Here is a 23,904-nt window from a genome sequence, read left to right as displayed (position 1 = left end):
AGTCTCGAATCTTTAGTTCTGGTGGTCAGACATATGATACAACATCCTATTAGAAAATGCAGACGTGCGGCTTTAGTTTTACGACCCTCACGCCAACTAGACTCATAGGGAGCAAAGCTGACCGAGGGGAGCGGTAAACTTCATGAGGTCCAGACTCCCTCTGGAGAGGATATATTTTATGAACTCAGAAGGGGAAAGCTGAAGCACGGCAGCCTATAGATGACCTATAGATGTTCCCAGACAGTTTAATTTATGAGTGAATCTTAGACAAGGGTTACTGGTAAGAACCTAGGACTATTAGGAATACCATTTAGCCAGAGTATCGTAGGAACACATGCCTGCATTCACAGTCAGTCAGTTCTGACATCAATATGAGTGAAGGGTCATGACCCTAGAAGCAACGGTGAAGTGTCACAGGCCACCAATCAAAGTACATCACAGGGATACCTCCACAATGAACTGACAGATGGATGTCTCACTGCTCAACAGATGGAAGACCATCTCACAAGAATTAGGCGTTGGCCTACATTTACCACTAGACGGTACAGCTATAATTAATGATAAACCTATTGTGGCAGGTCAGAATCATGCACCTTTGCTTTTCAAGAGACAACAAGTGGATAGTGTTTCAGTGCTACATTCCATTATATTATTCTACATTGATACGAATGGAAATATCAAAGTCATGCAAAAGACATTCCCATTCAGTTCTTGTTTGTTATTATTTACATCCTCCCTTCACCATGGACACCAGGGTCTGCACACTCAACACGGAGAGCAAAGCAGAATCATTTCCTCTTTGAAAACCCATTTCATGACAGCCGGTAGATGAGCTAGAGATTTCACGATGACAGGTTGACTTGGATTAAAGTAGAAGAGTAGGCCTAGTCATGACAGGGTGAATGTCAGAGATGAAAGTCGTGGTCAGTGGACATATGGAGGAACATAGGCTTTTCTTCACGGTGAAGTAAGTGAAAATTCAGCACTAAATCAAACTATTCTAACTAACGCCATTGGCAATGTCCTGGTTCTAGATACGAGATGGTGACTGCAAAGGCAACACAAAGGGGTGGTTTGTCTCTCAATCCTACGAAAGTCAATGTCCTCTGAATAATTAGAAAATGTTGCATTAGACTACTAAGCCTTGAGAGTCAACGGGCATTTCTGTGAATGGAATCCTCTGCACAACAGCATATACTGTAAACACTGCTCAAGAGGAAGGAAGGAAGACTGGACGGATGACACCAGTGATGTAACACCCCTCTTTCACAGCTACTAAGTCGATCAAAGCAGTGAGAAATGCCCGAAGGAAGCCATGTTGAATTCTGAAACTGCCATCTTTGGCAAGACAGACGGAATACTGGGATGGGTAGGGATATGTCACAAAGATTCACTCACATTCTCAAGCAAACCACTGACCTGAGTTCCTGAATTCCACCATAAACCACCCACACTCTCTTAGTAACTGGTACACACACATAAACAAAGAACCCAAAGCATTAGGAAGCCTTGTCCAAAGACAACACTAGCACTTGAGCGCTGCCACACTGCAAAGCCTGTAGAATATCATCGCCTAGATCAGTTTTGGGGGGAATTCAGTCCAGCTTTCAACTTACTCTAGAAACTTGTAATGGTAGAACGAATGCACAAGGTGCAATTTCGAAATTGGGAGGTACATTATCAGTTTTCCTTTTGTCATGTCAGTCATTGCATACCTTAGAGAGCTATTTAGAACTTGTCAGAAATGTCCAGATGAAGTAGCCCATGTCAGCTAAAGCTTTTTAGCTAGGTGTTTCAGCCCATAGATTTTGTAATGATGTTCGAGTCCCTCAAATATCACATCAATACACATTAGACATGGCAAAATATATAGATTTGCAAGAAAATCTGCTTTAAAACTGCAAAATGTTCTCTGCACCCCATGACAAAATGTGTAGAATTGCAGGAAATACGTTTTAAACCTGCAAAATGTTCTCTCTACCAACAAGAGGGCTGTGGACAGTGTGTGTCACGAACAGTGCTTGTGCCCATAGAAATAGATGACACTGTGGTCAGGCAATGAGTTCAGCTGACCTACATGCTAGTTTAGTCTCTTCCCTCGCTCTTGGCATGTTAAAAGAACTGTCATTGTTATGGGCAGAGATAAGTCACCTTGCCAAGATCTAGAAGAGTAGATCCTGTAAACACAATACAGTAACCAATACCCTCCAGACCGACTGAAAACCTTCCAAATACAAGAACGGTTCATAAGGTGCCTCCCATAAGGTGTCCACTGTCCAGGTGGGTAATGACAGTACAAAGGACAGACGACAGACTGGGAGGCTCAACAATGGTGGTTCAGACATGTAGCGTGTGCCACACGTATGAATAGGAGCTAATGTGTCGCTTGTGTTAAGGTAAGTTAAGTGTACACTGGAGCCACATGATGTGCTATGGAGGGGTGTGTCACGGCAGGTGTTCTCCCCGAGTGAAAATTGTGGCACACGCCAGCCATCTTGTGGTTATATAATTCATGCAATAACACCTGGTTCGTGTTGACCTCATTGTAACTGGACATCAATAATTAATTTACAACTATAACAGAAGAGAAAGAGACATAAATAGAGAAAGAGGTCTGTCATCTTACTCCAAGCTCAGCATTATTTTGGACGCATTGTTCTATGTCATTGTTGTACTGAAATTCAAAACTGTTATTTGAACTAACAAGGTCAAATATCTCCAGATGCAAACACACCTGCGTCCTATTTTTCTGTTCATTCCTCGTGTTATTATTTTTCTATTGTTGGAAAGTAAGTAAGAATCTCACTGCTTGTCTACCTACACCCGTTGTTCACGAAGCAAGTGACAAATGACATTTTATTAAAAAACAGAGCAGCATTTATAGGGGGCAGCCCAAAAATATATATCTGCCAATCAAGAGTGAGGTTTAAGACGCAGATACAAAACTGTCACGGTTATTTAGGGTCGAGAGTAGACTCAAGCGTCAACTCTAGAAATGCAACATCTAAAAGGAAGTGACATGCCAGAAAAAGCACTGTACATTTTAATTTAATTTAATCTTTATTTAACCAGGCAAGTCAGTTAAGAACGCATTCTTATTTTCAATGACGGCCTGGGAACAGTGGGTTAACTGCCTGTTCAGGGGCAGAACGACAGATTTGTACCTTGTCAGCTCAGGGGTTTGAACTCGCAACCTTTTTTCAACTAGTCCAACACTCTAACCACTAGGCTATCCTGCCGCCCCATGTACATCACCACTGTACACACTGAATGCATTACTCTGCTACTGTCCGTTGACTGTGGGTGGGAGATGCCCATGTAGGCTACTACCAGTGGCACTGTGCAGATGTCTTCCATTCTGTCAGTGCGAGGCAGGCTGCGAGCACACGGGCACAATTTCCAACTGGTCCTCAGTGTCTTGGCTAAGGTAGTGGGAACAATTTTTTATTAACTATGTGTGAGATTCCCCAGACCGACGGCCTTTACCAAGTTTTACATGTACTCTAAAGTATGTACTGTGAAGTATGTTGAGTAGGAATAGGTGGATTGGAGATATTCTATCTGCCCCTCATTCTCCTTCTCTGAGAGAAAGATTATTGGCAAAGGGCCAATAGAAGAAAAATAATATAGAAGAACAGAAAATAACAGAATAGAGAAGACGACAGAAGAACATAACATTTCAATGCATGTCATTCCAAACCACATTTAAGTACGAGTATTGAGAGAGCCTGTGGCACATAAGGTGGGTGTTTTAGGTCTTGCAGAGCTCACTTCAGTAACTGTAAAAAGACGCAAAACATTTTCAGGTGTTGCCTGGGAAAATTACAGTTTATTTCTCTGTTGACAGCATTATATTGGTAGTGAAATTGAAACAGAACAGAGTACCGGTAACTACTGTCTAAACCAATTGTTCTGAAACAAGGTGAGTCACATATTTCCATGTCAGGCAAATATTATCACCAATGAGTCAATGGCCTTTTTCAGGTTTTTCCCCCAGAATACCTCAACTCAGCACACTCTTCAAACCACCCGTCTTATCGTGGTTTCAGAACGTGTGGTCTCTGAAGCTTACAAGATGACTGTACTAATGACAGGGTGAAGGGTCTTTGCCGCCACCTACTGGCTAAACTCAGTAATGCCCTATGATTGTCCAAAGTATCCAGCATAAACAAGACCTCTAAACATATACACCCCACACCAAATATACTTAAACAAATCCATATAATTGCACATAAACAATGACCCATTACCCATAATTTTAAAGTGACAATTACCAAGATAAATGACATCCCCAATGCTACATGAAGACAACAACCCCTCCACTAGGTAGTTCACCCTGCAGTGAGTGCACCTTGTGTTTGCTCCTTGATTCCTAAGGTCTCCAGTCTCCACTCTTTATCCATTTAGCTCCGTCAGCCTGAGGACCACTCCTGTTGCTTTCCCTCTGGGGTTTGTCTGTAGAGCAGCATATATGCTGTGTCTTCTCTGTTAACATAGGATAAGACACCTGTCAACTGATGCCGCCCCCAGAATTGATCGTGTATATTACTGAGAGATGTCGCCATTCTAAAGAGAAGCAATTGTGTGTTAAAACCTTACCTTTGACTTCCTCCATAGGTGTTCTGTACTTCCTTCCAGCAAACCTGTGTTTGTGCAAATGTTGTTACTTTTAATGATACCAAAGAAAGGTATATGCATAATACAAACTTGCTGTAAACATTCTTCCACTCATTTTCTCTTACCTGCCGTACAGAACTATCATTCGCGTAGTACCAGCTTTGGTTCTTGTGACGAACGTATGCTGTGTAGTGTCCAAACATGGCAATGCCGGAGTGCACTATGACTGCACACAAACTGTACTGGCTGTCACTCTGAAAGAACAAACAAATACAATTTGATGTCTGTCAGTAAAGCTGTACTATTTCCCTCCAATTATGTTGTGAAAAAAATGTAATTGTGTTTGTAGGTCCATGTGTAATTTGTTTGTGAGCATAATGTAGTATATTATTAGCATACCTCAAACAAATATGGTAAACATATGCCTATCTACCTGTACATAACGTTCTGACAGTGCCTCTGCTGTCAAGATCTCAGAAATGTTCAGGGTTTCTGGGAAGGTGACTTTGCAGTGTAGTTTCCTGGTGTAACCATGGGAATTACGGAATCTCTTCAGGTGAAGACACAAGACAAGGGGCAGGGAGATGAGTTTGAAGCCCTACATAAGAAAGAACAAAATGGAGTAATTCAGTTAACAGGCAAATCACAACAGTCTCTACAATGGAACATCCTTTCAGTTATAAAGAGCTGACCTGTTGGGATGGCTTCTTTTCTCCACACCTTTCACAGTAGCACTTATCTCCATCCCATAGCTCCTGACGCTCGAAGAAGAACTGTATGCAGTCCTCCTGGAAGACCACAGAATAGGAAAGACACAGAGACTCCATTTTAATTTTAAACAAACCACATCCTCCCTTTGACAGCTATCAAGAAAGGACAATGTAACATTCACGGCTAAGTACATTGAATAGAATCCCAATATAAGAGAAAACTCAAGCCAAGTTTGAGGGAACCCTCACCAGGGAGTCATGGCTCTCCCTTATGTGCATGGGGAGGCTGAGTAGAAAGCTGGTCCCAGTTTCGATGTGTTTACATTCTAGACACTGAAGGTATGTCTCCATGGTAACCTTGTACAGAGACTGAATCTCCTGAGCCTGGGGATGGAGAACACAGACAGAGAAACTTCCTATCGTATCATCTCCAACATGCTTTTTGCTGGATGTCTCTGTTGTTATTTTTTAGTTGATCTAATATTATGTCAATTTAAGTAGTACATACCAAGGCCTTGTCACTCATCTGTTGTTGGATAAGGTTTAGAATGGAGAGGAATACCTCATCTGCATCCTGCTGAACATAGACTGAGAAACACATTCTTGTCAATGTTAAAGTTGCAGACAGAAAAATTATATTCTTTATAATCCATAAATGTCGTTGCTTTTTCTCTCCATGTAATGCCACGTGGACTATTCATACAGCAGATGTCATTTCTGTCCAGGCAGTGCAGGAAGTCTCGATGAGGAGCAGGCTGGGATTGGTCACTCTGCATGGCTAGTAGCGCCTTCCTCAGATACAGAGGGACACTCTCCTTGTCAACTGGGTTCCACCTAAGAACATAGCATTCCCAGCACTCAATGCTTTCCCACAAGCAGCCTGATAACTACCAGTAAGCTAACTAATGTCTTTGTTACATGTTGATTCTTAATAGCAAAGTATTGTAACCTGCCACCTGGCTTACCCTTCTAGCAGATCTACCAGCTCCCAGGTGGCAGAGAAGGACTGCAGCAGAGCGTTCACACAGCATGACAGGCCATAGTTCCTCAGACCTCTTAGGCCTATGGGCATCAATATGATCAGAACAACATAGCTGCATGCCTCAATTCTATCCAGACAGTTAAGTAATAATAATAATGTCTCACAGGAGGTTGGTGGCACCTTAATTTGGGGTGGACCGGCTTATGGTAATGGCTGGAGCAGAATCAGTGGAATGGTATCAAATACATCAAACCTATGGTTTCCATGTGTTTGATGCCATTCCATTCACTCAGCAGGCTTCTGTGCTTGTGTCCATATTGATCAATGCAAAGTGTGTGGTGTAAATTGCAGTGATGCTACTGCTGATTATGTTCAGAATTTCTTCCTGACCATGTGATCGGAACAGGCAAAACTCAGGACCCTATAGCGCCTCAGTAGGGTTCAGTTATAGGGAAAAGTGTAAAACAGGTCCCGTGATCAGGGAAAAATAACCAGCCCATTGGCTTGTTTCAGAATCTACTTTCCATCATATGCATTCAATCCAAGCCCCTACCTTGTGACCTACTCCCTATCGGTAGACTCCAACGACGGCCGCACATTGAGAACATTCTTCGTGACATCGTGGCTATCGTTTTAGCTGATCTATTGCTGGACTACTGTTGTTGAGTTAAGAAGTCCAAGGGGTCCACCTCCCTGTGAGTGAAATACAAATTAATAACTGGATCGTCATCATACATTCTTACATAGCTGAGTTTACTCAACTTTGAGAAACTAGTCTAACATTAGAGGTGCATTTTTTTGTGAATCCAAAACACTGCATATAGCATAATATGTATTTATTTTCAGCAACTATTTCACTTACTTTATCGATCTCATTGACGACCCACAGCCCTGAAAAAATCATATGGAAAAGACGCGACTTGACGCGACTACCGCAGCATCACTTTCACTTTCTATTTCTGGCAAACTTTTGGTAAAAACGAAACTAACGAAAATGAGTCCATGATATCGCCATCTGCCGGCCTTTGGGCTAAGTGCCATTCATTTCTACCGATTTCTATCTTATCTTATTGTTGGGCTTTGTTGGGGTCGCCACATACAGTATTTTAAAACAGCATTGACCGTCATTTGCCTGTAAAATTCCATGTCAGGACTATAAAGTAGTTGACAGCGACAGTTTACACAAAATGACCCTCTGTTATGTAAAAGGTTGTCCACATAGTTCTAGACAGCTGTGTACGCAACAATTTTAAATCAGCATGGAGGCAACCTTGGGCAGCAAGAGAAAATATGGGACTTATTATGGGACAAGATACATAACTATTGATGGGGACCTCCCTCAGAGCGGTATGAAACCCACATAGTTGGTTGGATGACATTCCCTAGTGACAAACCTGATCAAACTAATTTATTCCATGGAGAATGAGGATGAAGCTCCCAGGAGTTGAGGTTTTCATGTCAGGGGCGTCATTTCCTAATCCTAGGGTTAGCCAGCTAACCATAGTCCTAAAGCTAGCTAACCGGGCAAACAGTCCGCATGTCCCTAAAGCCAGCCCTATAATACCGCTAAACTGGATTTGCCTTTTAATTGGGATTGGAATTATTTTAGTTGCCAATTTTAAATTGTTGAGCTAGGTAGGATATGGTGACTGCCATACTCTGCCATACCCAAATGACACCCTACTTCACAGGTCCAAAACGTTGGTCCCAGACCCGAACGAGGACAATCAGACCCGGATCCAAAGTCATTTAAAATTAAAATAAAAAGTGACCAGACCCGAATGGATACAATGACAAGTCCGATTTTTGGACCCGGTCACTTGTTTTATTTTTTATTTATTTTTTTACCAATGATGATAAACCCTAAATTGCTGATATTTGTATTTCCCAATGAGAGGTTTTGAAGCCACCGTCCGCCATATTGGTACTCCTCAGCAGGAGCAGTCCTCATAGACGGGTTGGATGTTAAGCAACAAAATCGATTTATGCGCAACTTATGGGGCAAAACAGATGGGGTTATCTTAGATGGTCGACAACACGTTAACTCTTATTATTTCTCCAAATGTTTAATGGAAACATAAATATATTTGCATAATGAGCACTTGTTGTCTCTCAAATACATCGTTACAGTTGTTGATTGGCTTGCTAGTGAATTTTTGCCACATTAGCACTGACATAAAATCAGTCCCCAAAAAAATCTAAACAAGACATGGTATCAAGCACAAGATAAAACTAGCTGAAACGAGCCATCTACAATTCCCCACACGGCAACTTCTTGTCATTGTTAACAGCTATCGCCACATCAATGCTCATGCATTATTTATGTGACGTTGTCAGCCAACCCATCATTACAATTACAATCACTTGGTTTAATTTCATTCTTGGCGCATAACTTTACACTTACATTCTGGTGTGTTCATAAGAATGAATAAAGTGCTACTTTAATGAGCAAAAATATACTTTTCAAAATGTTTACAAAATTGTGTTTAATGCAAAGAATACAGATGGATTATATTTAAAAAATGAAGGAAACCCCTAATTATGCAAACATTCAACTAATGCACAGCAGCAGATACTGTAAATGTACTGTACTACAAATGTATAAAGCTTATAATGTACACAACTACTTCATGTTGTGAGGTTCGCAATTTGCCATTATTTAATAAAGTGTGCAAAGCTATCATCAAGGCAAATGCTGGCTACTTTGAAGATTCTCAAATATACATTATATATATATTTTTTTTTTATAAACACTTTTTGGGTTACTACATGATCCCATGTGTTATTTCATAGTTTTGATGTATTCACTATTATTCTACAATGTAGAAAATAGTAAAAAAAAAAAATCCCTGGAATGAGTAGGTGTGTTCAAACTTGTGACTGGTACTGTATATTTTTATGTAGCTATCCCACTTCGCAGAGAGTAGTTACGGTATCGGTACCTAATAATTTGGTCACTGGATCTGATACCTTGTATTAGAAACAATACTGAAGCTTCTGACAATTGTGGGAGCAAAATTGCAAGATTATGTTATAATTCTGTAATTGCATCAACTGGTTGTTTTATGGAACAGAATAGAGGGTTCTTATAACTCTACTGTGTGAACTGAAAGTGGGCCTCTGGGGGATTTAACACTGACAGGAGATTTATGATGTCTTTGGATGACACCGCATTCCAGAGTTAATGTTTCTGTACTGGGGTACCAGGGGGAGATGGCTCCAGTATGGAGCTGGGGGGCCAGACCCTGGTCTATACACAGTTTTTACAGCAGATACTGTCTGTGAATTACAAGTATCTTTCATACAAATCTTTACATTGTGGCCCATTCCATACATCTGTTGTTTACCATGTATACTGAAGGAGGATGGACTTTGCTATAAAATGCTGTAACTGAAACAAGCTTGTTCAGTTCTTAGTGATCACCTCCAGGGGTGATTACCGACCAGCTCCATTACTGCACTAATTAAATAATAAAGTTTGATTGTTTTGAAGAAATCTAAGCCTCTCCTTTTGATTACAATAATTTTACCACACAATGTACTACTGGAGAATACGGGTGACCACATGTCTTATTCAAATATCATTGTTGTTGACAATTTATGTAACCAAAATTATTCACAGTTGTCTTCTCATTTCCATATAATCTGTCACGGTCCTGCGCCCCTATAGGGCATAAGCCAAAATCTCTCCTTATATCGCTGTCTGCTAATACATTCAAATCATGTTCAAACAACATTTGAATATCTTTTTCCTTTCTAACCATGGATGAGGCTTTCCTCCAGAACTTATAGGCAACCTTTTACCACTATCTTCATACACTCTACTGCCTCAATGTCGCTGTGGCTGGGACTTTCGTCCCTCTTACAGATCTCAGAGCGGAATACCCCCACCATTGTCGAAAACGGATAATTGCACGCACTAGTAATCATAGTAAGGTGCATCCCAAGATTAGCTGTAATTTGTCAAACACATTTAACAGAGTGCTAAATCCATTTCTCTAATTCAAGAAAGCACAAGTTTTTGCCTCAGTTTAATATCAAAGGGTTCACAGTTCACACCTCACAGTCAGCCTCAACTAATGACACATGAGTTGTCAGATTTAGGTGCAGGGGTTGGTGCTGGTCTGTATTTTGGTGCTGGTCTAGGTGTTGGAGCAGGTACAGGTACAGGAGCTGGACGGTAGTATTGCTGGTAGTCTTGCGACCATGCGTCGTCATCACCATAATGGATGAGGTACTCTGGGTACACCTGGTGCTTCTCAAACACCACAAAGATGGACGGGTTGCTGACGTCATCCACACAGCTGTCGTAGAAGATGGTGTCCCCTCCGTCTTTCGAGGGGGGCCGGAGGTAGTGGGAGTGCCCTTCGGTGTAATCTCCCACTAACACACGACAGACAAACATGGACCTCATATTTGATTGGCCAGTGTAGCTGTTGGAGTATTTGGCATCCCTGGCAAAGTAACTCCCTGAAATTGGATGTTAGGGGGATGAAGGGGTAAGCAGTAATCGTTAATCACAGGAAAATATATTATATCAATGATATATCATCTCGCTTTATGTTAATAATGAGAAAGAAATGTAATAGCACAAGCACATGACACAGCTCACCTTTCCCATAGGCTGTTCCGTTTAGTCCACAGATCCGCCAGTCAAAGTTGTTAAGGCAGATGGCATCGAGGTATTTGGAGTCTGTGCCATGGAAAAGCTGTTTCTCCGTCACATTCCTCCCTCTGTTGTTCTTCTTCATGAGATCCCTTTGCCTTGCAATCAGAATTACACAAATACATCTCTTTGCCTTGCAATCAGTGTATGTCCTCTAGAAGCACTGTAGATAGTGTGCAGAATGTATTGGAAATATAAAAAAAAATGTATTTTTATTTCTTTTGAGATGATATTTGTGACAGAAAGTTAGTCGAGAGAGAGAATGCTTGTATAATGTGCAATTATTGTGGGTGCAGTCAGGAAGTGAGCATCAATCTGTAGCACATCCGGCCGCGATTGGGAGTTCCGTAGGTCGGCGCACAATTGGCCCAGCGTCGTCCGGGTTTGGCCACCATTGTAAATAAGAATTTGTTCTTAACTGACTTGCATATATATATATATATATATATATATATATATATATATATATATATATATATATATATATATATATATATATATATATACACAAATACATTTAAAAAAAATATCAGCAAAAAATATGAAAAAATACATCTATTCTAGACCAATCAATAACTCAGGTGATTGTCAGTTGAAAGTGTATGTAGTCTTAGGGAACGTACCACTGAAAGACTTCCCAAAGGGCTTTGTTCTGAATCCTCTCGATTTGGCGGATGCTGAAGCCTCTCATGGTCTTCTGAAAAAACCCTTGAATCTCCTTAAACTCCACTGACAAGCACAGAAGGTCGACTCTCTAATAGGGACATGACGGGAGAGAGAGAAACTGTCATAATACACCATTAGCCTACCATGTAGGGACAGATTGGAGCAGTTATTTGCCCAGGAACAAAACAAACAGCCATCTCCATTGGTCTAAATAGCAGGTTCCTTGCATCTGGTATGTACTGTATATAATACCTTGTATCCTGTTTCAGGAGTTTGTGCCTTGTCCCAGTGTCCTGGTAAAGCTCTGAAATTTGAGTGATTGATCGGAGCCCTTTTGCTGAAATGTAGAAGAACAATAAATATTTTCCTTGGTGCCCCGACTTCCTAGTTAATAACATTTACATGATTAGTTTAATCACGTAATAACAATTACAGATAATTAAATTTGATAAAATAACAGTGTTCACTTTAATGATGCCAAAGACACGACATCTGACACCATTTTAATCAGGAGTATCTCCTCTTTGTAATGATGTAAGGCTGGGCAGCGAGCTCTGCTGTCATCAAACTCTAGTCTTTAAAATGTCAGAAATCACACATTACTGTTGGAACGAGGCTGCCCCATTGTTTCTCTATGGGGAAATTGTACAAGGACATGACATGACAGATTTTTTTTCACATCGGACATAATAATTTTATCAGGAGAATCTCCTCTTTTTAATGATGCACCAAGTCTGGGCAGCGAGGTCTTGCGGTCACCGATCGCTACACCAGAAATAGTCCGAAGTTAACATTTTTCCCTACTTCCTTGTTAGATGTAAGCACACTTGCCATCGAGTTGTTATTTATCAGTTTTGTCCTAAGTACAGATTGTAGTTGTAAAATAAAAAGGGATACTTTCTTTGGTGCCATTTAGGGGAAATGGAATTCTAAGTATCACTTCAGTCAGAAGAGGCTTATCGAAGGTTCGCTTCAATTCATTTGCTATTCGCGCTGGTGTTCCAGCTCAGCCAACGTTCCTTGGCCATTTTTCAGCCTTGGGTGAATTTTTACTTATTCTATTGGCCAGCCTACCAGCAGAGCTAGCTGATAAATCGAGCTCTTGCCAAATCCAGTCAGGAGGAGAGCGAAAACATATTCTCCCCCAAGAAAATCCTTCAATGCAGATATTTGCTGTTCTTTCGATTAAGCTATTCCCTCCAGTTCTTATATAACTGCTGCTATGGCAGCATCAACACCAACCTCCAGGCGCTTCTCGTTGTCATCATCAACTAAACCACCCCCACAGATTATCAGAGGATGCTGAGGGAGAGGGATGTGCTCAAATGGTCTTAATCTGGTTGTTGACAGACTGTATCCGTGTGGCGAAACAGAATGTAAGCTTGCGTGATCAGGATGGTTCGTACGAGGCTATAGTGCTACGGCAAAAATCAAAACGTGCCCCCAGTCAGCTACTCCTCTTCTATAGACATCTTTCAGGGCAAGAGAACACACGAGGAGCCTAGTGGTGAAGTGAGTGAACAATCCCCAGGAGAGTCATTTATAGATCAAATTGATCCATACAAAAAACATTTACAGCTTTATCTTACCTGGTTTTGATAGTTTGTGCATCAGCTGAAGAGACAAACACAGGCCGTCTTCTCACAATCTTCTTGGTGCTGTACTGCTTGTTTGTTTGAATCATGTCTGAAAAGGAACAGAGCTGTTGTAACAACAGACAGTTCACTTTACATTCAGATGTCATTCTCTTGCCATAGTGACCATTCAGAACTATCTCAATTTGTCACATACAGTAGTAGGTGTAAGAATCACTGCATATCTGTTCGTAATATGCTATGTATGGTGTATATGGTTTTAAGGCTGCAGTTGGTTTATCTTGGATATCATGTCATTTGTGCTCACCTGGGAAACTGAGTTCATAGGTCTGTGACCCCGCGGTGAACTCCATCACAGCCTTGTTGTCTTCCTGGAACCTCTTCTCCAGGTCTTCACTGGTGATGGTGGCTGCCCTGTGTCCACTGATCTGTAGGGCAAGACAGAAAACATGGGGGTTATGCATTGTTAGCATAATTGTGATTCAAAGAGGGACTGAACTCTGTCCTATTCAACCATCACTATTCAACAGTGCTCGTCGTCACTCACTGCTGATGCGTACTTGATCCAGTTTCCAAACTCATCCTCCCAGAACCAGGCCCACTCTGTGGTGAGGATGAATATAGGCTGTAGCACAGAGGAGACGGTGGAGAGACGCCGGGCTTTGTTCAGGCCGCAGGTCATCGTATCGAAACACACAGGCTGGACTCCACGACTAGACAAGAGAGAATAAAAGACAGCGAACAATCAGCAATCACAATAGGATAAGCTGTATATCACACTAACTAGAAGCGTATATGGCATTAATAACTCATTGTATTAGCAACTAGCAACATTTGCCCACCATTGACCAAGTGGCCTACGTGTTACTGTTCATTCAAGTTCGTTCTTCTTAAAGGTAGAGCCCACCTGTATGTCTTTGCTGGGTCGCAATAGTCCTTCTCAATCACCTCGTTGTCTTGTAGAGCTGTCCAGTTTAGTCCCTTCCTCACCTCCCATTGGTAGGGCATGGTAGAGTGGGCTTTAAAGCACTTATCTGAAATATGAGTAAAGTTAGGTGTTGAAGTCTTATGTTTATTAAGCTGTACGCATTGATTATTCTTAAAATTATGCTTTGAAAATGCTGTCTTACCACCGTGTATGCAACTGCCCTTGATGAAATACATACATATTTCAGATTTATCTGAAAAAGAGAACAGGATATTTAATTTACCATGCCAATAGAATCAACATCTATAAATTTTGATAGCTTGTGACTGGGAATGTTCATCATTCATCTGCTCTTAATACCAGTTAATAACCATGTAAATACACTGTAACTGAGCGCATGACATAGTTTCTGCTAAATTCTAGGTTAATTTAAACAAGAAACCCACAATTAACCTACGTATTGATTCTTGTCATCAATTATGGGCTATGACTGCATGACCACCATGCTATGTGCAGTTGCCTAGTGGTTAGAGCGTTGGGCCAGTAACCGAAAGTTTGCCCGCATCAAATCCCTGAGCTGACAAGGTACAAATCTGTCGTTCTGCACCTGAGCAAGGCAGTTAATCCCCATTTCAGTTGAATGCATTCAGTTGTACAACTGACTAGGTATCCCCCTTTCCTCTTGCCATTACCATGACGAGGTTTGTTGGACCGCTGGCTTATGTTAACGGTGGCAATAGCAGCATCATGCTCAATCTCTTGGAGTGCCCTGAATCTGGCAAGCATAGGAGTGGGGAATAGGGGTGCTGGAGTTGCTGCAGCACCCTCCAAAAATATATAATTAGCCTACTCCTGTCTAAATAATACACCAAAGAGACGCAATTTGGGCAGCAAGCGCACCAAATATCCAACTGCTTGTTGCGTTGTGGCCATAGAAATAGAATCAATGGAAGGGTCTTGGAACCTCTAACCCTGGCAATTTGTCTGGTAAACTCATGAGTACATTCAAGATGGCTGCCAGTCCTGACTTCAATGGACACAACCGTTCTATGGATTCTATTTCTATCATTGCGGTTGTCAGCGAAGAGCAGCTATAGGCCTTTTGTAAATGTCTAAATACAATCGCGGGAAAAATGTAGTTTGAAAATAAAATGCCTCTTGCTGAAAAGAGAAGACTAATCTGTCTGCAGATGCTACCAAATGTTTTCTCAACAACTCCCAATATTAAGCGAACAGCACATTTTTTTTTTATTGGCACAAGCGAATCGGCCATCACCGGGGAGTAGCCTACTATTCATGCCTTCTTTAACAATGGGTAAGCCAGTGCCAATGGATATTTTATTTAGCAGCCTATACTCTTGCCCAGGTTCTCTTAAACAATGAGTTGGGCCACAAAGTGGGCCCTTGTCATGTGAGAGGTGGGTTGCTGTTATGAGAATGCATCTATAATCACACACTATTTCTTCTAACACCTACAAGATATTAGGAAGTAGCATTAGGTTCCACTAAATGCTATGTTCTCATAAATTATACAAACTCACTTTATTTAATGACTATTTAATGACTTATGACATGCTAATAACAGTGTAGCCCTTATCGTGACTACTCGGTGGGCCTCTGTTAGACTTGTTACTTGTGTTAGCAGTTGCATTAGCTTTACCTCTTTGATGTTGCCCCTTGCCTTGCTTGGCATGGTCTTGCTTTTGCAACCACTCCCTGTTCATGTACACAGACTTCAGGGAGGCAATGAGCTCGTTGGGCACCCCTCTGTCCTGCAGGATTTTTAATGGGTGGGGTTCGTAGAAATCATGACACCTGGGACAGTTGCAGCTACCCCTGAGATACATCTCACAGATGTGGAGCCTCTTGCATGTCTCGCCATCCTGGCATTTGCCATACTCTCCAACACCGTTGTTGTAGTTGTGGCACACCTAGCAGAAGGAAAATGTTTGTATGAGAAAAAAAATACACACAAACACACATGCATGCACGCACACACACACACACACACACACACACATGCATGTAGGAGTACACACACACACAATATTCTGGGATATTCCATTTATATTTCTGCACACTACAGCACAAGACTGGAGGAACATGAACTTAATTTAGATCATGATCACTAAACACAAGGCCTTAACCAGACAGAGTATACTTTAGCAAAGGGGCCTACTGCAGTGTTACGTACTGGTGGTAAGAGGAAGCCATCATTCTGAAGCAGCAGGGTGCACAGCTCAGATCTGTTCAGTTTCTCCAGTCCGTGTTCTTTCAGGACTCTGCTGTTGTCCCCCGAAGTCAGGTCATGGTTGAAGCGACATCCTCCTCTGTTGTCAGAAGGAAACATTTTCTTGACATACCCTTCCATCACACTGGGCACAAACTGGTTGAATCAGCGTTATTTGTCAATGTATTGTAACGTGAAATCTACGTGGAAAATACACTGAGTGTGCAAAACATTAGGAACACCTTCCAAATATTGAGTTGCACCCCCTTTTGCCCTCAGAACAGCCTCAATTTGTCGGGACATGGACTCTACAAGGTGTAGACAGCGTTCCACAGGGATGCTGGCCAACATTGACTCCAATGCTTCCCACAGTTGTGTCAAGTTGGCTGGATGTCCTTTGGGTGGTGGACGATTCTTTTTTCTTTCTTTTTACCCCCTTTTTCTCATGATATCCAAATTACGATCCAATTCCAATCTTGTCTCATCGCTGCAACTCCCCAACGGGCTCGGGAGAGGCGAAAGTCGAGTCATGTGTCCTCCGCAACATGACCCACCAAACACCCGCCCGCTTAACCCGGAAGACAGCCGCACCAATGTGTAGGAGGAAACACCGTTCAACTGACGACCGAAGTCAGTCTGCAGGCAGCTGGCCCGCCTGTCACATCTGCTCCGGCAATGCCCTCTACTGCTCATCCTGTGTCTCCTTGACCTGCCGCCACTCCCCCAGTACTCTCTCCATCTCCATTGCTCTGTGTGTGTGTGTGTATGTGTGTGTGTGTGTGTGTGTGTGTGTGTGTGTGTGTGTGTGTGTGTGTGTGTGTGTGTGTGTGTGTGTGTGTGTGTGTGTGTGTGTGTGTGTGTGTGTGTGTGTGTGTGTGTGTGCGAGTGTGTGGGTGGAGACAGGTGTGCTGGAGTCAGAGCATATCCCCACCAGCTGCAACCTGTTCCAGTCTCCTTGACCTGCCGCCACTCCCCCAGTACTCTCTCCATCTCCATTGCTCTGTGTGTGTGTGTGTGTGTGTGTGTGTGTGTGTGTGTGTGTGTGTGTGTGTGTGTGTGTGTGTGTGTGTGTGTGTGTGTGTGTGTGTGTGTGTGTGTGTGTGTGTGTGTGTGTGGGTGGAGACAGGTGTGCTGGAGTCAGAGCATATCCTCACCAGCTGCAACCTGTTCCAGAATCAAGACCTCTATAAACACTCAGCCCTGCCACTTCCACGCTGCCAGATCGTAATCTCTGATCAGTCAGTCTACGTTTCTAGCCGTTTGTTACTATTCAGATCCTGTTATCCTGTTGTGCCTGTTTTCCTTTCCGCTACAGTCCTGCCCGCTCTGACTCTAGTCCCTGTATCCAGTCCCACGTCTTGTCATCCTTCTACTCGGTCCTGGATTCCCCACTCTACTACTCCCTTGGATTCCCCTCCGGACCTGCTTACCCTGTCTCAACCCTTCGCGCCTCAGCCTCCACACCTGGTTTCCAGCAACCCGCCCAAGCTTCCCCTAACCTCCACTCCATCTCCCCCCTGTGTTTCAATAAATACCTTGGTTACTTCTTCCCAGTCTCCTCGTCTGGGTCTGCTCTTGTGTTCCCCTGTTCCACTCCACATAACACTGCCACAGAGTCGCTAGAGCACCTGGCCAAACCCTCCCATAACCAGGACAACGCTGGGCCAATTGTGCACCGACCTATGGGACTCCCGGTCACAACCGGTTGTGACACAGCCTGGGATCGCCCCGAGTCTGTAGTGACACCTCATAGACCGCTGCGCCACTCGGGAGGCCGTGGACCATTCTTGATACACACGGGAAACTGTTGAGCATAAAAAACCCAGCAGCGTTGCAGTTCTTGACACATTCAAACCGGTGCACCTGGCACCAACTACCCTGCCCCGTTCACAGGCACTTTAATCTTATGTGTCAAACCCATTCACCCTCTGAATGTCACACATACACAATCCATGTCTCGAGGCTTAAAAATCCTTCTTTAACCTGTCTCCTCCCCTTCATCTACACTGATTGAAGTGGGTTTGACAAGTCAATAAGCGATCATAGCTTTCACCTGGATTCACCTTGTCAGTCTATGTCATGGAAAAAGCAGGTGACCCTAATGTTTTGTACACTCAGTGTACATGTTACGATATTGTGTCTACATGTAGGTGAAGGAGTCAAGCGCAGGAGAGCAGAGATGTCCGAGTAGCGTTTTTTAATAGGCAAGTCCACCGAAACATATAGGTCAGGTACAATACCAAAATAAACGCTTTCGACAAAAAAGAAACCAGTTACTCACGGAAGTAGGAAAAAAAACGCTCCTAGAACTTATACACACTCGGTATATTATGTGAAAATAAACGGTCACAAACTAAACAAGCAACATAACATGAATAATCCCGCACAAACCTAAGCAGTCAACAGGGGTAATTATACACACAGAAATTAAAGCAAATGAAACCAGGTGTGAAAGAACCAGACAAAACTAACAGAAAAAGAAAAAGGATCGTTGATGGCTAGTAGGCCGGCGACGCCGACCGCCGAGCACCGCCCGAACAGGGAGAGGAACCACCTTCGGTGGAAGTCTTGACAGTACATTTGATTTGAAAAGTTTTTGAGGGTGAAATTTCCATGTAGACAAAGCTTGTATAAAATATGTTGAATTTGTACCTTTGAAATCATGTCAGATCTTCAACGTTATATCCAATATCAGATTTTAAAAAACAGACTGGACAGCATATCCTACTGGATAATTGATTTACAGCTCCTCTTTGGTCTCCCAAACAGGATTTTAACCAAGCCCAGCCCTGATATTTGTCACTGACTACAACCAATGTGCTATTGTGAGAATTATTATTAAGAGAATTAATAACCAAATAGATTTACTGTTGCTATCGAAGTCATTCCAAAGTGCAAGCACAGCGCTGTTTATGACTTCAAGCCTATCAGCCTAATGGCTAGTGTAACCAATGTGAAATGGCTAGCTAGTTAGCTGGGTGTGCGCTAATACTGTTTCAAACGTCACTCGCTTTTAGATTTGGAGTAGTTATTCCCCTTGTGCTGCAAGGGCCGCGGCTTTTGTGGAGCGATGGGTAACGATGCTTCGAGTGTGGCTGATGTCGATGTGTTCCTGATTCAAGCCCAGATAGGGGAGAGGGGGACGGAAGCTATACTGTTACACTGGCAATACTATAGTGCCTATAAGAACATCCAATATTCAAAGGTATATGAAATACAAATGGTATAGAGAGAAATAGTCCTATAAATACTATATTAACTACAACCTAAAACCTCTTACCTTGGAATATTGAAGTCTCATGTTAAAAAGAACCACCAACTTTCATATGTTCTCAAGTTCTGAGCAAGAACTTAAACGTTAGCTTTTTTACATGGCACATATTTTACATGGCAAATATTACTTTCTTCTCCAACACTTTGTTTTTGCATTATTTAAACCAAATTGAACATGTTTCATTGTTTATTTGAGGCTAAATTGAGTTTATTGATGTTTTATATTAAGTTAAAATAAGTGTTAATTCAGTATTCTTGTAATTGCCATTATTACAAATAAAAAATAAAATAAAAATTGGCAGATTAATTGGCATTGGCTTTTTTGGTCCTCCAATAATCGGTATTGGTATCGGTATCGGCGTTGAAAAATCATAGTCGGTCGACCACTAGCTAAAAGAGCAAGGATTTCCTTGTTACCAATGCCAATTCTAAAGTATAGTTTTAACAGTCATGTACTAATGTGGCGCGCACAGCAAAAGGGCAGCCAACAGGCAGCCAATTAATAACTAAAACCCCTTCTTTAATCTTGAAATACAACTGTGAGTTTATTCTCGAACTATAGACACTTTGTTCTCAAAATATTTTCACTTTAATCTCGAAATATTGCCACTTTATTCTTAAAATGTCATTTTAACTTTCTCAAAATATTGCCACTTTATTCATGAAATGTATATTTTCAAAGTACTATCCGTGCAAATCAAAGTGCCACCACCCATCACCATTTTTGTTTCTCTTCACTTGGCCCTAAAACTAGGCTACAGATTATATTGTTTTCCTGGGTTAGGCCCAACATGTTATCTAATTGCAAATACCTAATAGAGCCCCACAGTGGAGGTGTCATTATACCCCCCCAAAAAACTAGCGGTCAAACAGGGAAATGGTTTTTCCAACATTCATTTTTCTCATATGGAGTTTTAGAAACACTTAAAATAAGGGCTGTGTTTTGTGTCGGCTCACCCTGGGGTGACGTTTTGATAACCATGTAAATCTCTCTCAGAGAAGGTGACTTTTATCAATATATTTGGCCCTATTTACTCTCATATTCGAAAATGATAATTAGCTTCAAAGTAGACATCATACAGGACTACAAATCCCAGCAAACTCCTGCACATCATCTCTCGCTGACACCTTTGCGAACAGTATTGTGTCAATATAAAACTTACACAAGACAGTTCACAGAATTGTCAATTTAAAAGAAATGTAGCCAATGTATTCGTTAGTAAATTTGCCTCGATTCGGCAGTCTCATCCAGATCATCATAGCATTTGTAGTTCCTTATGATAGCCAAGTTAGCAGCTAATTAGCATTTCATTTTGGGGGGGTAAATACAGGGGAATATATTGATAAAAGTCACCTTGTCCTAGAGAGATTTACATGGTTATCAAAATGTCACACCAGGGTAAGCCTACACAGAACACAGCCCTTATTTTAAATGTTTCTAAAATCCCCTATAGGAAAAATGTATGGTGGAAATTTCACTGTGACCTGCTGCTGACTATCAGTCAGTGAGCAGGTTGTTACTGAGTGAGTGGTGGGAAGAGGTGCTTGTGTGTGTTGAGAGCACTAGTTGAGAGAGCACTGCAGCAGGCAGCTGAGTCATGGTGACAGAGCAGCACACGCACATGTTGTGACAACTTTTTACCAATTGTAGGTAGGTTATTTAGATTAGTCATTATGGAGACACCTATTTCCAAATCTTTTTCCATAAAACATATTCATGTGCAAGAAGTGAAATGACGGAGACAAAGCATTGGAAAACGACTTTAGGCACACTAGAGTGCTTTAGATTGTTGGTTTAACGTAAACTGCATTCTAATGTTTACTTTTCTTAGGGAAAACCAAATCAAGCAAAGGGTTTTATGCATGCGCAGTTCTTGGGTCTCGAGTGCTGTGCAAGTGGAAATTTGAAATGGAAGTTATGGAATTCCCCTATGTGCTTCTGTTGTAGGACAACGTGACTTTAAATGTGGAGAATGATAGATAGATTTGTATATGTTGGCCATCAAGTAGGCTATTAATTTCTATGCCATTTGATACAATAAATACGTTGAAATTACGATATCACTTGAGTCATTGCAAATCAATTTGTGCCACTTGTGTTGCCTACCTGGAGCTGAAAAACATATTTAATAAATAGCCTATAACTTCAGTTTGTTGTTGTAGCCTTGTGTTATTATGCAATTATTAATGGCAATGTTAAGTTAATTAAATTGGAAGTTATCAATTGTGATCATGATCACAGCTCAATGTCAGTTTCATTGAAATTAGATGTAGGTGGCCTATCAGGGGCTATGGGCTACATGCATCTAGTTCAGCAAACCATGACAAAGTTGAATTGCAATTATAAACCCTGTTTTTAGAAAAAGGAGTTTATTGGATAAATGTGGCAACTCCTCTCTTGCTGTAAAAAAAAAAAAACTACTGCGGGGCTAGATCTCAGGCCGTGTGGGTTGGTTTTGAGGGGTCATTTGTTAAAAATATTAGCTACACCTGGCAACCCTGGTGGTTCTCTATATACACCAATAACGCCATAAAGCAGGGTTCCCAACTGGCAGTAACGGTTGTTGTTTATTGGCTCCCCAAAGTTTTCTGAGCAAAAAAAACAAATATATATATATATTTTTAATGATTTGTTTATTTTTTTTTTTTACATAAAAGACTAATAACACCAGCAGATTAGCTCCAATTGATTTTAATTTCAGAAATCTGTTCCCAAGTATTCCCACCCATAATAGGAGAGCCACTTGATCGTTTACAAATGTGTGGGATACTTGCGGTCAATTTGCAGCAAAAATATTGGTAATTATGATCCCTGCCATAAAGCAAAGGGAAAGGCTATGTGCCAAAAGTTCCCCAGAGCGGGCCTTGTGGTTAAAATAACGTCACTCACAAACGATTATAACAACAGTAACACAATTGCGAAGAATTGAAGTTCCATACCTTCTCCGACTGAACGGGCAATCTCCAAGCAGGAATCGTTTACAAAAATGTAAATTTCGGCATCCCTGGCAATCGCTGGATCTGCACAGTCGAACTCCAGTCCTGGCTAACACCCTTTGCTCTTCGTCAAAAACAACAAAACAAAATTTAGCTTGATTCGTAATTACATCCCGCACCGAGACGGGCAAGTCACTGTAAAAAATCGCATCTAATTCATCGACGGTCATTGATCCATGGTTAGCACAAATACGTTTAGTAATGGTCGATTCCGTCATTTCTTCAACCGGTTAAAAAACGTTCTATTCTTTCCAATTGGTTCGGAACACTAACAAGAACACTATATGTTTAGAAGGGAGCTGGTGAGTGAATCGAAACTGAAACTTAGCATAACCTTTATGATCTTTCCTTCTTCTGCAAATGCAATGAAGCCTTCATATTGCACAAAATAATTAGCAAGATCTTGACACTAGCCAATGTGTTATATACTATTTATATAAATAGGCCTGGAATCTTTATCATTGGAACGTAAATATGGAGGTCTACTATCGCCTGTCTACTGTAATAAAAATACCAACTATGCCCAGTAGATGTCAGATGCATCCCATCCAAACTCTAGGCCTAGGGGAAATTTATGTCAGTCAAATCACTTTGAGTGATCAGAATTATTTAACATGTCATTGTCAATATATTGCCATGAATTTGTTGTAATGTCCATCCTTTACATGTCTGAATATTTTTTCTAGTGTAATGCTGCATACAACGTTAGTGTAAGTGGAGGTTGCGGAGGGAAGGATGACTCATAATAATATCTGGAATGGAATGGTATCAAACATGTGGTTGTGGTTGATACCATTTTATTGACTCCATTCCAGCCATTATTATGAGCCATCCTCCCCTCAGCAGCCTCCACTGGTGATTGTGCTGCTGTTACCATATGCCAGGGAGTTACACACTACACCCACGGCTGCACAGCAGGATTGAAACCCTCTCATATTACGTTGGTGGCAGAGGTGGGATCGCCCCTGTTGCCTGGCTTATGTTGTAAGTGTACTATTGAGTGCCGTTTTGGGCTTCATGCAAAAGTACACATAGGGAGAGTAGGGCCAATTAGCCGATATTAAGCATATAATATCCTACATCAGTGGTCGTCAACTCTTACCCTACGCGGTTCGGAGTCTTCTGGTTTTCAGTCTGCTGGGTTTTTTCTACCTAATAATTAATTCCCAGGTATAAATTTATTTTTTTTTTTTTTTAACTAGGCAAGTCAGTTAAGAACAAATTATTATTTACAATGACC

General features: G+C 41.5%; 2 protein-coding genes across 2 annotated transcripts; both read right to left on the bottom strand.

Annotated features, from left to right (window-relative positions):
• Window positions 1-3,799: 3,799 nt before the first annotated feature.
• On the bottom strand, window positions 3,800-7,318 carry LOC118392455 (ubl carboxyl-terminal hydrolase 18-like). Its single transcript, XM_035784463.2, has 11 exons — window positions 7,172-7,318; window positions 6,863-7,002; window positions 6,293-6,389; window positions 6,031-6,161; window positions 5,836-5,915; window positions 5,577-5,711; window positions 5,310-5,405; window positions 5,051-5,215; window positions 4,743-4,871; window positions 4,600-4,643; window positions 3,800-4,485 (listed from the first exon to the last, which is right to left on the bottom strand). Exons 2-11 carry the CDS (start codon window positions 6,927-6,929, stop codon window positions 4,413-4,415), a joined length of 1,017 nt encoding a protein of 338 aa, XP_035640356.1. The 5' UTR covers window positions 6,930-7,002; window positions 7,172-7,318; the 3' UTR covers window positions 3,800-4,412.
• Window positions 7,319-8,778: 1,460 nt separating this feature from the next.
• si:ch73-252i11.1 (uncharacterized protein LOC553517 homolog) lies at window positions 8,779-23,146 on the bottom strand. Its single transcript, XM_035784461.2, has 12 exons — window positions 22,608-23,146; window positions 16,359-16,494; window positions 15,825-16,095; window positions 14,367-14,417; window positions 14,144-14,270; window positions 13,784-13,949; window positions 13,544-13,664; window positions 13,231-13,327; window positions 11,894-11,978; window positions 11,599-11,729; window positions 10,922-11,073; window positions 8,779-10,779 (listed from the first exon to the last, which is right to left on the bottom strand). Exons 1-12 carry the CDS (start codon window positions 22,880-22,882, stop codon window positions 10,382-10,384), a joined length of 2,010 nt encoding a protein of 669 aa, XP_035640354.1. The 5' UTR covers window positions 22,883-23,146; the 3' UTR covers window positions 8,779-10,381.
• Window positions 23,147-23,904: the final 758 nt, after the last annotated feature.

Source organism: Oncorhynchus keta, chromosome 13, assembly GCF_023373465.1.
Source record: "Oncorhynchus keta strain PuntledgeMale-10-30-2019 chromosome 13, Oket_V2, whole genome shotgun sequence".
NCBI classification, from domain to species: Eukaryota; Metazoa; Chordata; class Actinopteri; order Salmoniformes; family Salmonidae; genus Oncorhynchus; species Oncorhynchus keta.
Note: the sequence above shows the minus strand (reverse complement) of the source record. Positions and strands in the feature narration are given on the sequence as shown.

What these genes read in the sequence shown, in the direction of transcription:
- LOC118392455 (XM_035784463.2), bottom strand. Translation starts at nt 6,929, where the DNA reads ATGTCACGAAGAATGTTCTCAATGTGCGGCCGTCGTTGGAGTCTACCG. An exon ending in GGACAGAAATGACATCTGCT is followed by an intron (nt 5,916 to 6,030) that starts GTATGAATAGTC and finishes TGTGTTTCTCAG; the next exon opens with TCTATGTTCAGCAGGATGCA. An exon ending in GGGAGAGCCATGACTCCCTG is followed by an intron (nt 5,406 to 5,576) that starts GTGAGGGTTCCC and finishes GTGGTCTTCCAG; the next exon opens with GAGGACTGCATACAGTTCTT.
- si:ch73-252i11.1 (XM_035784461.2), bottom strand. Translation starts at nt 22,882, where the DNA reads ATGACGGAATCGACCATTACTAAACGTATTTGTGCTAACCATGGATCA. An exon ending in GGATCAAGTACGCATCAGCA is followed by an intron (nt 13,665 to 13,783) that starts GTGAGTGACGAC and finishes CTTGCCCTACAG; the next exon opens with ATCAGTGGACACAGGGCAGC. An exon ending in CTTTGGGAAGTCTTTCAGTG is followed by an intron (nt 11,074 to 11,598) that starts GTACGTTCCCTA and finishes TCTGATTGCAAG; the next exon opens with GCAAAGGGATCTCATGAAGA.